The sequence below is a fragment of the Nerophis ophidion genome, linkage group LG11 (assembly GCF_033978795.1).
Source record: "Nerophis ophidion isolate RoL-2023_Sa linkage group LG11, RoL_Noph_v1.0, whole genome shotgun sequence".
NCBI classification, from domain to species: domain Eukaryota; kingdom Metazoa; phylum Chordata; class Actinopteri; order Syngnathiformes; family Syngnathidae; genus Nerophis; species Nerophis ophidion.
Genome location: NC_084621.1, coordinates 40,835,854 through 40,852,360, shown reverse-complemented (window position 1 = coordinate 40,852,360; position 16,507 = coordinate 40,835,854). Strand labels below are relative to the sequence as shown.

The following is a 16,507-nucleotide window of genomic DNA, read 5'->3' as shown; positions in this document are numbered from 1 at the left end:
CTTGGCGGAGTCCAACCCTCACTGGAAACGTGTCCGACTTACTGCCAGCAATGCGGACCAAGCTCTGACACTGATCATACAGGGAGCGGACCGCCACAATAAGACAGTCCGATACCCCATACTCTCTGAGCACTCCCCACAGGACTTCCCGAGGGACACGGTCGAATGCCTTCTCCAAGTCCACAAAGCACATTTAGACTGGTTGGGCAAACTCCCATGCACCCTCAAGAACCCTGCCGAGAGTATAGAGCTGGTCCACAGTTCCACGACCAGGACGAAAACCACACTGTTCCTCCTGAATCCGAGGTTCGACTATCCGGCGAAGCCTCTTCTCAAGTACACCTGAATAAACCTTACCGGGAAGGCTGAGGAGTGTGATCCCACGATAGTTGGAACACACACTCCGGTCCCCCTTCTTAAAGAGAGGGACCACCACCCCGGTCTGCCAATCCAGAGGTACCGCCCCCGATGTCCACGCGATGCTGCAGAGTCTTGTCAACCAAGACAGCCCCACAGCATCCAGAGCCTTAAGGAACTCCGGGCGGATCTCATCCACCCCCGGGGCCTTGCCGCCGAGGAGCTTTTTAACTACCTCAGCGACCTCAGCCCCAGAAATAGGAGAGTCCACTACAGATTCCCCAGGCACCGCTTCCTCAAAGAAATACGTGTTGGTGGGATTGAGGAGGTCTTCGAAGTATTCATTCCACCTACCCACAACATCCGCAGATGAGGTCAGCAGAACACCATCCGCACCATACACGGTGTTGATAGTGCACTGCTTCCCCTTCTTGAGGCGCCGTATGGTGGTCCAGAATCGCTTCGAAGCCGTCCGGAAGTCGTTTTCCATGGCTTCCCCGAACTCTTCCCATGTCCGAGTTTTTGCCTCCGCGACCGCTAAAGCTGCACACCGCTTGGCCCGTCGGTACCCGTCCACTGCCTCCGGAGTCCTATGAGCCAAAAGAACCCGATATGACTCCTTCTTCAGCTTGACGGCATCCTTCACTGCTGGTGTCCACCAACGGGTTCTGGGATTACCGCCACGACAGGCACCAACAACCTTGCGGCCACCGCTCCAATCAGCCGCCTCGACAATAGAGGTTCGGAACATGGTCCACTCGGACTCAATGTCCCGCACCTCCCTCGTGACATGTTCAAAGTTCTCCCGGAGGTGTGAATTGAAACTCTCTCTGACAGGAGACTCTGCCAGACGTTCCCAGCAGACCCTCACAATGCGCTTGGGCCTGCCAGGTCTGTCCGGCATCCTCCCCCACCATCGCAGCCAACTCACCACCAGGTGGTGATCGGTAGAAAGCTCCGCCCCTCTCTTCACCCGAGTGTCCAAAACATAAGGCCGCAAATCCGATGACACAACTACAAAGTCGATCATGGAACTGCGGCCTAGGGTGTCCTGGTGCCAAGTGCACATATGGACACCCTTATGTTTGAACATGGTGTTTGTTATGGACAATCCGTGACGAGCACAAAAGTCCAATAACAAAACACCACTCGGGTTTAGATCCGGGCGACCATTCTTCCCAATCACGCCTCTTCAGGTTTCACTGTCGTTGCCAACATGAGCATTGAAGTCTCCCAGTAGGACAAGGGAATCACCCGGAGGAGCACTTTCCAGTACTCCCTCGAGTGTACCCAAAAAGGGTGGGTATTCTGAACTGCTGTTTGGTGCGTAAGCACAAACAACAGTCAGGACCCGTCCCCCCACCCGAAGGCGAAGGGAAGCTACCCTCTCGTCCACTGGGTTGAACTCAAACGTGCAGGCTTTGAGCCGGGGGGCAACGAGAATTGCCACCCCAACCCGTCGCCTCTCACTGCCGGCAACGCCAGAGTGGAAGAGGGTCCAGTCCCTCTCGAGAGAACTGGTTCCAGAGCCCTTGCTGTGCGTCGAGGTGAGTCCGACTATATCCAGCCGGAACTTCTCTACCTCGCGCACTAGCTCAGGCTCCTTCCCCCCCAATGAGGTGACGTTCCACGTCCCAAGAGCTAGCTTCTGTAGCCGAGGATCGGACCGCCAAGTGCCCTGCCTTCGGCTGCCGCCCAGCTCACAATGCACCCGACCTCTATGGCCCCTCCTATGAGTGGTGAGCCCATTGGAGGGATGACCCACGTTGCCTCTTCGGGCTGCGCCCGGCCGGGCCCCATGGGGACAGGCCCGACCACCAGGCGCTCGCCATCGTGCCCCAACTCCGGGCCTGGCTCCAGAGCGGGGCCCCGGTGACCCACGTCCGGGCGAGGGAAATCTGGGTTCATTTTGTTGTAATTCCATAGAAGTCTTTGAGCTGCTCTTTGTCTGACCACTCACCTAGGACCTGTTTGTCTTGGGAGACCCTACCAGGGGGCATGAAAGCCCCCAGACAACATAGCTCCTAGGATCATTGGGACACGCAAACTCCTCTGCCACGGTAAGGTAGCAGCTCAGAGAGGAGTATTTTTTTCATTGTAAATAAAGTAATGCTGACAGTTCTAAAATTTGGCTGACCGCAGCGAGGCACTACACCGAAAGATCCGACCAGCTCCTTTGTTTTAGGGCACTTATGTTTCAGTTTTGCTCACATTTCCATTAATTCAACACATGTAATGGGAATTATTTAACTGTTCTTATTTCAAATGCGCTGTTTTTAAAAGTTGCAAGTCATGAATGCTTATTTAGTGAAACGCAAAAATGCAAAACTGTATCAATGAACAAGAATTAAAGATGCATCACTAATCGTTTTTTAATTGAATCGTAGCTACTGGATATTAATTGTAATAGAATCATGAATCGCCCAAAGATTCCCAACTTAAGTTATAATGTAAATATTTAAAAATGGAGTTGGAAAATGTGCTCATGTAGTGTTTGTCCACTAGGTGGTAGTACACACTAGTTTATCTTGATTCATTGTGACGTAGTCAGGTGACTAAAAGTGTTCATCCATCCCTGTTTTTGTCAGTGCAAGCTCATTGTTGCTTCTTTCAACAACAAACACATGTTATATAAAGAATTTGGATTTTTATTTATATTTCTCAGACAATTTAATTGTTTTTATGAAATAATATTTGTGCTAGTTCCCACGAAATAAAAGAGTAACTTAGAATTAATTTCTGACTGAATGTTATTTATATGATATTCTATTGCAAGTTCATTATCAAAAACCAGACAAATAATGAGGGGAGACAACATGTCTGCTTGTAGACTGAAGCAGTAACTTACAACATTCTCGCTTTATGAATTCTTCATGATATAACAGTGCCTTTATGAATATTGATGTACGGTTGGGATCCCATTAGGGGCTCTTGAAAACTCGGGGTGGGAGCACAAACAAAACCGCAGCAACCATGCCCTCAGAGCGTGCACTCACGATTCATATTTTGCAGCATTTTCCTAGCGGCGTGTAGTTTTAGATAAGACGTATGGGGTGGGAAAGGCGCTTTATGATGTGAAATGTGCGCCCTGATGCAGCGCTGAAAGTCAAAGGGAGATGAACTGGGTGGAAGTGGAATGAACTTTATTATGTAATCGTTGAGTGAGGGAGCCAGAGAGGGATAAAGATGTTCCAAACAAACATAGTCCCTTCCCCACCCCCATCCGCTGTGCACTCTCCTGGAAATGCACCATCATGCATGTACCCGTTTTTTGTATGAGGGGGCAGGATTATGAAGACAACCCAAAAGCGTGTGCCACTTTTTTTAAAGGGTGTGTCTGCCTTGTGAGTGTGAGCTGGTCTCTGGGAGTCTAGGGCTTCAATCTGGCGTTGTCTCAGGGGATTTTGGGTCTGTGGATGTCGCTCCTCCCCTCCTTGGTTCCGTCTCATCGTCGCTCTCCTGGGTCCTGCTCAACACCTGCTCCATGCAGCACGGCCCCACCAGTTTCCTAAGCAACTGAGCCTCATATCCTCGTTTGTTTCTTTCACAATATAACCACCTCATACCGGGATGAAACGAACAAACTAAGTGATTGCTTTCTGTCTGCACCCAGGTGGGATTAGTCAGGTCTGTGCTGTTAATACATTAGTAAATGTTTAACCGCTCTTTGGACGCCCCGATTTGGCGTCACGCTGCTCTGAGACCAAAGTCTAAGAAAAACACGACTGTTGCTGTGCTTCAGAGATATTTTTGGATTTTTCCTCCGTGGACTTTATTTGCGTCGGACTCATTGACACAATCACCTATTTCCTGGTAAGCGCTTTGATTTAATGCTGCTTCAGAGATAGCTGGTGGTTGTGCTGTGCACTTGTCTCTTGTGTGAGTTGACGGTGATGGTGTCTGAAAGGAAATAATGAACCCCTTCACTTCCCCTTCTCCACCCCCACACTGCCTATCAGCCGTATGTCCCTAATAGGGTCAGGCAGATGGGTGGAGACCATTTAGGGGTCCATTAAGACGCCATTCGAGCGTGTGCATTTTTTGAATTTGGCATTATTGGGTTGTAACACTTTTGGATTAAAGTGGCTGACATTGCAACTATATTATATGTGTAAGGGAACTGTACTTTCTTTAATTTGCCTATTGTTTAAAATATTTATGTAAGATAATAATACATATTTCTCTTTTTTAATGCATTGTTAGTTGTAAATAAACACTAGCAAAAGTCAGCTAACAATGGATCTAATGGTATTCGCTCTATTCCGCCTATGAAGCGCTCTAAAAGACATCCGCAAGTCTCCATCATCGTTTTATGTACACAGTGAAAATATCTATGTAATGTTGTAACAGGCACATTCATAATAACATGTAATAATTACGTATTTTGCTCCTTTTATGCAAACTGTTCTTTTTGCCTTCAACTACAACAACTACAAATCAGGGCACTCCTCGTGGGAAACAATAAAGACTACTTTGGTACGAATGATGATCCAGAACCAGAGAGAGCCTGAATTGAATATATGGAGGATGAGCTACAAGTTTTAGAAGCTGTTTGCTAAGCAGATCCAGCTAGTGGCACGACTGCTAAGTGCTGAATAGGAAATACAAACTACCAACATAATAAAACAATCACTTCTCGGTTTATGGTCAGTTTATCCAGGTTAATACCTTAGCTATAGCTAAAATATACTTTGGCAGGGTAGCTATCTGAGATTACGATGTTGTAGGCACAATACCAATGTGAGCAATTTGCAAAATGCGCAACCACATTTTGCAAATTTGTATAATGCGCAATCTTTTTGCAAATTGCTTCCAGCTATATATTTGAATAATGTGTGGTGCACATTTTGCAAATCAATGGGCGCAAATTTATACATGTTTTTTTGTGTCAAAATAATTTATTAAATACTTATGTAAATCTATTCATTTGTAGTCGGGACAATATAACTGAGTATTGCCCTCAAATCAGTCCAACCCTAACCCTAACCACTATACAGTGTACATCCACGACTAAACTACTGACTAAACTACTACCACAACTTGGTTTACTATTTATAAAATATAATGTAGGGTTACTGACTAAACCAGCCACAACATCTCGTCTTAAATCTCGTTTTGAGATATGCAAATTGCTTGGGCACAGTGGAAATGACGTATAATTTGCAAAGTGCGCGAGATTGGTGAAATGCTTACAACAACGACACCACTAAAATAGTCTGTCTGTGTTAGGGCTGAAAAATATTGCTAAAACTTTGTTAATATTCAGATCACAAGATGTAAATGAAGTATCATCCACGTTTTTGGGATTTTTTTAAAGGGTTATGGGCGCAAACGTGACTCACATTAGCTGCATTGTTAGCCACCTCATACTTGCCATATTTTACAAATTAGAGTGCATAAGAAAAGAAAAACATATGTCTGCTTGTCATATTGTGAATGGTTCCCCAAAAAGTGCAGCTTCCCTTTTAAATGTGAGTCGTTTTCTTGTTAGGAAAGTAAATAAAATAACTTGTTTGAATACTGCAGATGACATGAAAACATGATGAAATAGACGTTGAGTTATGCTTTGCAAGCCATCTAGATACGGATATATAAGATCAACCCTGTTTATTGTTTTTTTTTTTGAAGGAGACATCCATGCATGAGTGCATTGTAAGTTTTTAAGTTTGATTCGATCCTCGGTTGTGTGCACCTTGCATGTGGCTCGCCTGGTCCCGAGTGGGGTCCAAGCCCGGGGAGGTTTGGCTCCGCCTCCTTTACGAGCGTCGGACACCTCGAACACAACAAAGCATGTGTGTCTCCTCAACATTGTTCGTCTTGTGAACGTGACCAATACTGGATTTATTTTGGCGGGGGCTTCTAGTTGTGTTCTCATTTGCTTTTTCTAGTTGATGCTAAACCCGCAGCAGGTGAGTCTGAATGTAAAGATGACGCTGTAGCTGACGGATGAGTTTGTTTATTTGGTTTCGTCGCACATTCGGCGCCATTTTCATACCGGGGATTGTTTTGAATGGTGCAACACAATCCGCTCACGTCTGCGCTGCATGTTGAGGGCAGAAGTTAAACATGAAAATCGATGTACACTAAATTGTCCAATATAATTGGCATCTTATTGTTGTTTAAAAAAAATATGAGGGGCACCTGAAAAGTAATCGCCATGCCTACATGTGAGGGGTTTTTGTAAACATGGGTAGAAGCGCACGGCTCCACTCGTCTGAAACCCAACAAGCATTTGCTCGCAATACAATCTCAATTTGCTAAATTACAATCTGGTGATACAGTGAATTAGTATTTTAATCAAATCACAATAATCCATTATGCGGGTTTACAGTACAACTTACATGTCTCCATTTTATATATATATATATATATATATACGACCCGACCTCGGATAAGCGGAAGATGATGGATGGATGGATGGATATATATATATATATATATATATATATATAAATACATTCATTCTAAATGACAAATATGTTCTGCTATTTATTCCATTTTACATAAGACAGTTGATGTACAGTTGTGTGCTACAGGCTGACTCAAAGATGCCGCTGCTATTGAATTAAATGTTCTGCATGACATGACTTGCTTTCACCCCCTAGGAGGAGAGATGGGTTAAAAATACCCACACTCAGGGGGAGGGTGCAATATGAAAATGTACGCCTGCACTTTTTCACTCTCACGACACATTAAAAAACTTGTTCAAAATGCCTCCTCTCCAGTGAGGATGCCGCTGTATTATGAATATAGTCCGGTCATCTTTATTGAGGCAAAAATGGCATTTGGAGCATTGGGTGGAGGATGGCTGGGTTCGCGGGGTTCACTGGTCAGTAAGGATAAGTGGTGAAGTTGAGAAACAATGGTGATGGTGCTTGGGCTCGCCTGTATATTGTTGAATCAGCAGCGTTGAGAGCGTGGTGCTGAAGGCTGTTTGTGGCTCTGCTGTGTGAGAGTGAGGTCATTGAGGTCCCGTAGGAGCTTGCTGCTGTTAATCCTCTTTTGGGAGTTATGATGCGTTTGAGCAGTTAGACTACTACTGTGTTGTGCAAATAAACAGACTCCACATGTCCTCACTCACTGTCTGCTGCTCCTTTCCTTGTGAATGGCGGAGGAACTCACTCAGAAAGTCTGTAATCTAAATTTACACTATGCTGATTTGTTTTGCTGATTCAAGTTTTGCACAATGTACTGTATGTACATTCACAACATCTGGACACAAATTATTATTTTATGTTCAATGTTTGAAAGAGTACTGCAATGGTGTGCTATAGTGCAGTGGTGACACATTTTCTACCGGGCCGCACAGAGACATTAAATAATTTATAACCGACTGCATTTTCTCATATTAAACTTTCGCTAGTCCCACCAGACACACCAATACACTTGTTCATAGATGTATTATAACTCCTGATAGGAAGTCGCCATTTGCTATATTTGTTACATCTTTGTTACATGGGACAATGCACATTAATAAAGATATCAAATGTAAAGGTGCCAAATCGTAGAAAAAAGCTAGGTCCCATCTGCATTCCCCGGCAGGTTGAAGACCTAAGATCAGGGCTGTTCAGGAACAAAGCTACCATAGTAGTTAAAGTGCATAAGTCAGATGGATATGTGCTAAATTCTTGCATATAATAATTGTGCTGAAGGAAGAAATTATATATTTCCCTTGGCCTAGTAAGTTATAAAGTGCTGGTATTATTGCACATACTGTAGTCCTATTACACAAGTAGTTAGCAGGAATAGATGTATTTACGCATGGGAAATTGGACCAACAAAGCTAACATTAGTATATATACGTATGAAATAGTGCACAAAATATGAATACATAACTTTTACAATGGAAATAGAAATTCACAGAAATGTACCACATTTTTTTGCACTTATTTGCTATATTTATCTGCCACACGTGGTAGGCCGGTCTGTGAAAATAATGCCTACATTAAACCGGTCCCTAGTGCAAAAAAGTTTGGGGACCCCGCTCTACTACACACTATTCTTTAACACAGTTAGTGTTGGAAATTAATGGTTTTGGAATCACTTACAGGGCGACCATACCAAAATCAATCAGGCTGCTTCATTCATTTCCCATGGTGTTTCATGTTACTCTATTGACAGCACAAGCCGTCTGTGCATATTGATTACTATAGAACTGGGTTTGGATAAGTTTACATGCAAGACCAGACTAAGATAAAGGAATACTTAACCTCACATAAAGTATCAATGTCCTCTAATGTCCTTGTGCTTCATTCGCAGACTCATCTTCCACCATAATCTATTTAAAGGTAGCCACTGTCGGTAAATGGGTGATGTTGGACATGCATGTTTGCATTAACATACAGTGCAGCTGAGCTAGGCACACAGCGACTATTTTATTAGTAAGAGCCACCATGTGGCCCGATGACAAACAGCATGGCCTTCAATTTTTCTGATTTTCTTGATTTTTAACCAAGAGGGGAGAGCTCCACTTAACTGTGAATAAGCGCAGCTGATCACCTCTGTGTGTTTGCCATCTCCCCTTTTTTGTACTCCTACACAGACCAAGATGCATATGCACATCCAAAAAGGCTGCTCTAGAGTCCTGAGTACATTAAGACAGTGAGATAGCCCCTAGAGGCAGGCAGGTAGCGATAATCTCACTGGGTAACTTGGGCCTGATTAACTCTAAACTCCTTCTAATTCCTTAAGCCTACTCCCAAGTGGCCAGGAAACATGCTTTCTTTACATTGCACCGTTCTTATATGATAGTAGTGTATGTAAGGAATGTGCATCACCATCGCCATTTATGTTGCATGTTAACTAAAGAGCAGTAACATCCAGATTAATTTGTAGTGTCGTGTTCATTTTTGGCCAAGCATGGATGCACATGTGCATTTGCGTGCCATACGCTGTGCAATGCTATGGACATAAATAGATGTGAGATCCTCTGTAAAGGCTAACTAATGAGTCCCAGCATTTTGAGCGCATGTAGCTATTTATATACCATATCTCTTCCTCCTGTAAAAGCTCTTCCTCAAGTAGTCATACTGTCTCACTTCAGCTTGCATTTGAACACACCAGGTCACAACAGCTGTCAGGCATCACATACAAATTTATAAAAGAAAACCTCTATAACAACTTGAATTCTGAAAAGTACTTGTTTATGTTGTCATAGGGGTTTTCTTTTATACATTTGTTAGTGATGCTTGACAGCTGCTGTGATCTGGTGTGTTCAAATGCAAGATGAAGTGAGTAATTTTCTAAAAAAAAAAACATTTGTAAGCGTTCTAGTGGCGGTCTCATCAAATTTTAACTACAGTCTTCCAGTTGGGCAAATAGTTTAACTCATTCTTGCTCGAGGGTGACCTACTTCTACAATTTAGCTCATTAGAGAGACTGATTTGTACTGGTACTGAGGACAAATGTATTTCTTTACAACACAACAGTGTTTTGTATCATTGCATCCATGGCGGCAAAATCATGTAACAAGAGATTGATTGTGCACTGTGTTATCTCCATCAGTTAAGTGATTGCGTCTCCCCATGCTCAGCTGGCGGTTAGCTGAGATGTTAGATAGGCAACACAAAATGGAGGCGGCAGCAGGCACAAGCTCAGCTGGTCCATTAGGAGCCTGTCTGCTTCCTGGCAATCAGAATTGAGATGACAGAGCATTAAAAGACCCAGTGGAGACTATGGGCACTGATGCATAGCTGTGTGAGTGTGTTGACCTGGGGAAAAGGCCTATGTGGGGTCTCTTGGGGGGGAGGGTAGTAGTCGGGATTAGTCATAGAGTGCAGTGTAGTTATTGGTCACTGGACACAAACAATGGGAGGGCTGAAGAGGATTTTGTCTGTGTGTACCCCCTCCTCCTCTCCTGCTGTCTTGCCGTTCCAATGGGATGTGCATGCATGATATTCCAGGCCAAACATACACCCTCTTGGGCAGCTCTGTACATCTGGAGGATTGGCCTTACCCCTCTGTCTGCCTGTCTAGCAGCCCCCCCCCCCCTCTCCATACATGGCATGGCAAGCTTTGAACTAAGCATTGGGGAAACAAAACAGTGCAACATTAGTAAGCAATTAGGCAAATAGTTGACAAGATGCCCAGCTACTGGAAGGGACACATCTCAGACAGCAGAGGTTGTGTGTTATCAGTGACTTGCGGTGAACTAAACACCAGGTGAGGCATACATACTTTTTTTTCTTCTTTTTTTTAAAACTTAAATTCATATGTGCAGCTCTAATCATTGTTGTTTAAGGTTGAACACTAGACTTACAGGAAAAAAAACAGAGTTATTCGCTTTCATAAAAACGTTATCATAATGATGTTATGATATAATAAATGGGTCCAAAAACTATTTGGTAAAGTTGTTATTAAATACTTTTTGGTCCCATTTGCTTTTAACAAAATAAATCAAGTATTGTGAGTGTATTTTACCTTTCTGTATTTTTATCTGAAGCAGCAATAGCTATCCTCCATGAAAACGTACTTTGTATGACCGCATTAATTTTGTCTTAAAGTCCAGTTTAGAGAAGTATTTCATCTTGGATACAGTATATAATCCTCCATATTGGCAGAAACATTCATTTAATTCAAAGAAATTAAACAATATTTTTGCATCTGACAAAAAAACCCCACAAACACTGGCTTACTCTAATAAAAATGCCATGTTTGTTATAAATACAGTTAAAAAGAAAAGAAAAAAGTGTTGGCTTCCGCTAGAGAGACCTGTGTCTGCTAGCTTGAGCGTCCCCACTTCTCCCAGTGTGGCGAGTCAGAGTACTGCTGAGGTATTGAACTGAAAGTTGACAATATATCGCCCCCTACCTTGAGGCAGAGGTACTTGCTGCCTCAAGACCTGCCTTTTCCACGTGGCAACAAGCATGCACACCCTGCACGCACACACCCAATACACACTGTGTGTAGCTGTGGAGGCACCGCCTGTGTCTGCCTCACTTCTCATCTGCTGCATTGTTTTGATCAGGAAACATGGAATTTCCGCGATTTTGACCATGAAAATTATCAAAATATACAGGAACCACACCAAAATCACGTAGAAAGCATAAACCAAAAGAGAAATATTAAAACTTATTTTATTTTATTACTTCCTTTTGGAACATCTCATGGTTAAGCCACCTGGTGGCAGGTGAGGCACTGCATCAATTGCCTCCCCTGAAAGCACGTCACTGCGTGTTATAATGCATAATGCTGGCAAGCGTTTTTCAGCCTGTCCAAGGCTTTAGTTGCATCTTTATAAATATGCCAGATCTGCCTTCTTAAAAAGACAAAGTAGGAAAGACTTAGTAACTTTTTTGCTGTATTTAAAAGGGGTAGTAACCAAAACCTTGTCCATAATAGCACCAGACCGTGGGAAAAAAGTAGTTATCATTGCCCTATTTTGGTGCTACATGCTAGCCACTCTCACGCAGTACACAAACCTGAACTAACACAGCCAACTTCACCAGGCGCTGCCTTTTAGAGACACACTAAAATGGTACAGATATTAAAGAACATTGTGAAAACCTCACAACTGCCCGGTGTTTTTGTGGTGGTCCAAATGCAATTGTGGTTGTCCGCTACTGTAAAAATTAATGTATGGGACACACAGAAGTTTGGCACGTTTGATACAAGTGATGCTCATGGGCACATACAAAGTAGAAATGACTCCTTTGTGTCCATAAGATTTAATGAGTCTGTAACAGGGAGGATTGTGAATTTGGAACAACATACCAACACCAACACACTAGCCATCCAACAAAGACATCCATTGTGTGTTGTTCGTGCATGTGCGTGTATCGTGAGATGTCTGTGCAAATATGTGTGACCATGTGAATTTTGTCCGTGGATGACAATTGGCTCTTGGCCATTAAAACCCAACAATTACATATTGTGGTCATGGTGTACCTCTTCTACTGCTAAGCCTCTACATACAGTTTGAACAAGATATGGCTAACCAAAGCATCTCTGCAGGGGCATGTGTATAATCGTATGCAGAGGCATACAGTTACTCCTCCAAGTTCACACATTATGAGCACACCCAATAGGTTTTGCCACATTTAAAGGGCCATGCGGCGTCCAAACTTTTCATACAACTTTATGTAAAACTTAACTTTTTTTTGTGTGTTTGAACATTATTAAGCAAAATGTTTGTTACTCCAACAGGATTGCATCTACAATCTCAAGAGTACTGTTATTTATTGCATGTGTTTAGCAAATAGTGTTAGGCATGTTTACGAAGCACAGGATTAAAGTTGATTGATCCTAATCTTGTTTGTTGTCTTACAAATGCAGCAGCGTTGTGCTGTCACTTACTTTGTAAACAGCGCTGTGGCCTTGTCCACACCTTTGACTCATTTCTTGTTCTCCAACCTAGTGGCTACCATGACAACAGAGGCAAGTGCCGTAAGCGAGGCGGACACTGAAGGCAAGCAAAAGGCCAGTAGTGCTGAACCCGAACCTGACAATAAGAAGAGTCCAGAGGCAGCCACATCTGAGCCAGAGGGCGAGCAGTCAGCTAAACAAACCCAGGTACAGGCTACCGAGCCTGGGCCTGCCAATCTAACATCTTCACCTGAAGAGGACCAGCTGAAACCTCGCACCAGAACCTCTGCTGGCAAAGGCCTGTCTCGACTCTTTTCCTCTTTTCTCAAACGTCGCTCCCAGTGTTCCGAAGGAGAGGACTTTGAGGCAGAGAAAGCAAGAGAGGAAAAGGAGGACGGAGAGGAAAAATCTGACAACACAGAAGAGGATAAAGTGAAAACTGAAAAGGAGGCTCCCATAGAGGAGGACAAATTGGACAGTAAAGAGGTCAAAGAGAGCGAAGAGAAACCACAAAAGGCGGAAAAAAAGACAGAGCCAGAAAAACTGGAGAAGAAGGGTAGTAAAAAGAAAAAGAAAGAAGCTAAGAAGAAAACAGAAGAAAGGGATGCAGAGAAGGTGAAAACCACAGAGGCTAAAACGGAAGAGGAGCAAGAGAAGAAAAAAGAAGACGAAGAAGCAAAAAAAACGCAGCAAAAGGAGAAAAAGGTAGAGAAGGCTCTGGAAAAAGAGGAACAATTGGATACAGAAGAAGAAAATAAAGCTACTGAAGCAAAAGACACAATTGGTACAGAGACTGACAAGGTAGAGAGTAAAGTGAACAAGGTTGATAAAAAGGAAGCAAAGAAAAAAGAAAAAGAAGAAAGGGTGAAGAAAAAAGAAGAGGAAAAAGCTCAGAAAAAAGCAGAAGAAGAAGAAAGGGCAAAGAAGCGAGAGGAAGAGAATAAGAAGAGAAGGGAAGAAGAAAAAGCAAAAGAGGCAGAAAAAGCAAAGAAGAAAGAGGAGGAGAAGGCAAAAAAGAAAGAGGAGGAAGAGAAAGCAAAAGAGGAGAAATTGAAAAGGAAAGAGGAGGATAAATCCAAGGAGGCCAAGAAAAAAGAAGAGGAGAAATTAAAGGAAGCCAAAAAGAAAGAGGAAGACAAATTAAAGGAGGTCAAAAAGAAAGAAGATAAATTGAAGGAGGCCAAAAAGAAAGAGGAGGAGAAACTAAACGAATCCAAAAAAAAGGCAGATGATGACCTAAAGGAGGTTAAAAAGAAAGAGGAGGAGACGGGGAAAGAGAACGACAATAAGAAGACAGAAGATAAGCAAAAACAGGACGCAGACAAAGGAAAGAAAAAAGAGACGGGGAAAAAAGAAAAAAAGGAAGAGGTGAAAGTGTCAAGTGAAAAGAAAGTAAAAGCACCCATTGCTGCCCCAGAACCAGAACTTAAAACTGAGCCAGAAACACAGCAAGCCCCTGATCAACATTCACTCAGCAGCGCAGAGATGCAGGTCAGCTTAATGTTGCATATTGTTATTTTAATTATACTGTATGTGTTTACTCTGTTGTTGGTCTCATGTTTTCAAATACTCCAACCTCATGTATTACTTTCCCCTCTTCTGTCTTTTCCAGCCAGCTCCAGAAGAACATAAGGCGGAAGCTGAAATCAAAGAAGAGCCAGAAAACGTCAAAGAAGTGAAAGAAGAGGGTGCGGAAAAGAAAACGGAAGAACCAGAAGAGCAGGTGAAAGAGGCAAAAGAAGAAGAGAAGCCTAAGGTGGAAACAAAAGAGCAGCAGCTTGCTACAGAAAAGAAGACTGAGAAGAAGGGTGATGACGCCAAAGGCTCCAAACGACAGAAAACCATTCGTTGTAAAGTCACCTTACTGGATGATACTTCGTTTGAGTGTGAGCTTGATGTAAGTGACTGCACAAGTTCCTGGATTTTGCCATTTCTGTTTTTTTTAAATCCACTTTGTCCTCTCATTTAGAAACACGCTAAAGGGCAGGAGCTTGTCACTAAAGTGTGCGACCACCTCAACTTGCTGGAGAAAGATTACTTTGGCCTTGCTCACTGGGAAACACCAGGCAACAAGGTCAGCTTTTAACTAAAGTTTCTATCTCCATTTTTTAATTGTTTGTGGTGGCTAACCTATTTTATGACAATCTACACATTTAAAAAAATATTTTAAGTTCAGCCAAGTTCGGATCTAAATGGTTCCCTCCGGGTACCCCGGCTTCCTCTCACTTCCGAAGACATGCACCTGGGGATAGGTTGATTGGCAACACTAAATTGGCCCTAGTGTGTGAATGTGAGTGTGAATGTTGTCTATCTGTGTTGGCCCTGCGATGAGGTGGCGACTTGTCCAGGGTGTACACCGCCTTCCACCTGATTGTAGCTGAGATAGGCACCAGCGACCCCAAAAGGGAATAAGCGGTAGAAAATGGATGGATGGATGACGATGGATTGCATTGACCAGAAATATACACCGAGTTTTGGTAATATAAAGTGTGTTTTCCTTCCTCCAGACATGGCTGGAACACACCAAGGAGATTCGCAAACAGGTGCCAGGTGCTATCTATGAATTTATGTTCAACATAAAGTTCTACCCTCCTGACCCAGCACAGCTCACCGAAGACCTCACCAGGTGAACGATCCTTAAATGTTTGTTTGTTTGCGTGGGACTGACTTGTGGCTATAATGTATCACTGTATTTCAAATACAGATGTCACTCTCTTAATGACACTCTCAATTGCTAATTGACTCCCTAATATGTTTCATGCGAATTTTCTCCCTTATGATTTTCTAGGTACTATCTATGTCTCCAACTGAGGAAGGACATCATGTGTGGGGTTCTTCCCTGTTCCTTTGTCACCCTATCCTTACTGGGCTCTTACACAGCGCAGTCAGAGCTTGGGGAATATGACCCTGAAGTCCATGGAGCTGACTATGTTAAAGATCTAAGCCTTGCTCCTGGACAGAGCAAAGAGTTGGAGGACAAAGTGATGGAGCTGCATCGCACTTACAGGTAAGCCTCCACAATATATTATAACGTAAGGAATCTGATTTGACTAGGGTTGTCAAAAGTATTGATACTAAGTTGATATCAACACGCAACAAATACATCCTTACCAGCTTTTTTTAGTATCGTTAGTACTCAATACTGTACAACTCCCTGGAGAGGGAATGTTCCCTAACTGCGCAATAAGTCTGCTTTAGCACAGCGAGCGACATTGATGAACAGTGCTCCCCGCAAATAGTTTTTTTTTAATCCACAGGGATTTCCTCTTTTTTCCACGCTGGGCTTTTGGCTTTTTAGGACTTGTGTTGAGTTAGCAAACTAGGAAAAACTTGTCAATCAGGGAAAAACACAAAAAAAGCAGACATGCTTAGGCGTTAAAGGGGAACATTATCACAATTTCAAAAGGGTTAAAAACAATAAAAATCAGTTCCCAGTGGCCTGTTGTATTTTTTGAATTTTTTATTTTAATTTTACCGGTCCCGGAATATCCCTAAAAAAAGCCTTAAAATGCCTTTTTTTCGCTCTCTGCCAAGACACTGTTCATTTTCCTGTGACGTCATACAGTGCTGCCAATACAACCAAACAATGGCGAATACCACAGCAAGATATAGCGACATTAGCTCGGATTCAGACTCGGATTTCAGTGGTTTAAGCGATTCAACAGATTATGCATGTATTGAAACAGATGGTTGGAGTATGAAAGTATTGAAGAAGAAACTTAAACTATTGAGCGAATATCTATTGACGCTATTCATAGCCATAGCATGGCCGAATAGCTGAGTTAGCATCGTCGGTAAAATGTGCGGACCGAACGATCAGGACTTTGGCCTCTTGTGACACTGGAGC

General features: G+C 43.1%; 1 protein-coding gene across 17 annotated transcripts in view; it reads left to right on the top strand.

The window, feature by feature from the left end:
* Positions 1-16,507, top strand: part of LOC133562090 (uncharacterized) — a 45,996-nt gene that overhangs the window by 6,453 nt on the left and 23,036 nt on the right. For 12 of the 17 annotated variants that reach the window (XM_061915952.1, XM_061915950.1, XM_061915954.1 and 9 more), the window contains exons 1-6: positions 8,579-8,645; positions 12,713-14,151; positions 14,273-14,557; positions 14,630-14,734; positions 15,168-15,286; positions 15,449-15,667. In XM_061915952.1, coding sequence (XP_061771936.1) covers positions 8,594-8,645; positions 12,713-14,151; positions 14,273-14,557; positions 14,630-14,734; positions 15,168-15,286; positions 15,449-15,667 — 2,219 coding nt within the window. In that variant the 5' untranslated portion in view covers positions 8,579-8,593. Of the gene's footprint in view, positions 1-3,605; positions 4,171-6,106; positions 6,267-8,578; positions 8,646-10,498; positions 10,519-12,712; positions 14,152-14,272; positions 14,558-14,629; positions 14,735-15,167; positions 15,287-15,448; positions 15,668-16,507 lie in introns of those variants that run through there. The other 5 variants (XM_061915948.1, XM_061915945.1, XM_061915947.1 and 2 more) reach the window with 4 other exon arrangements.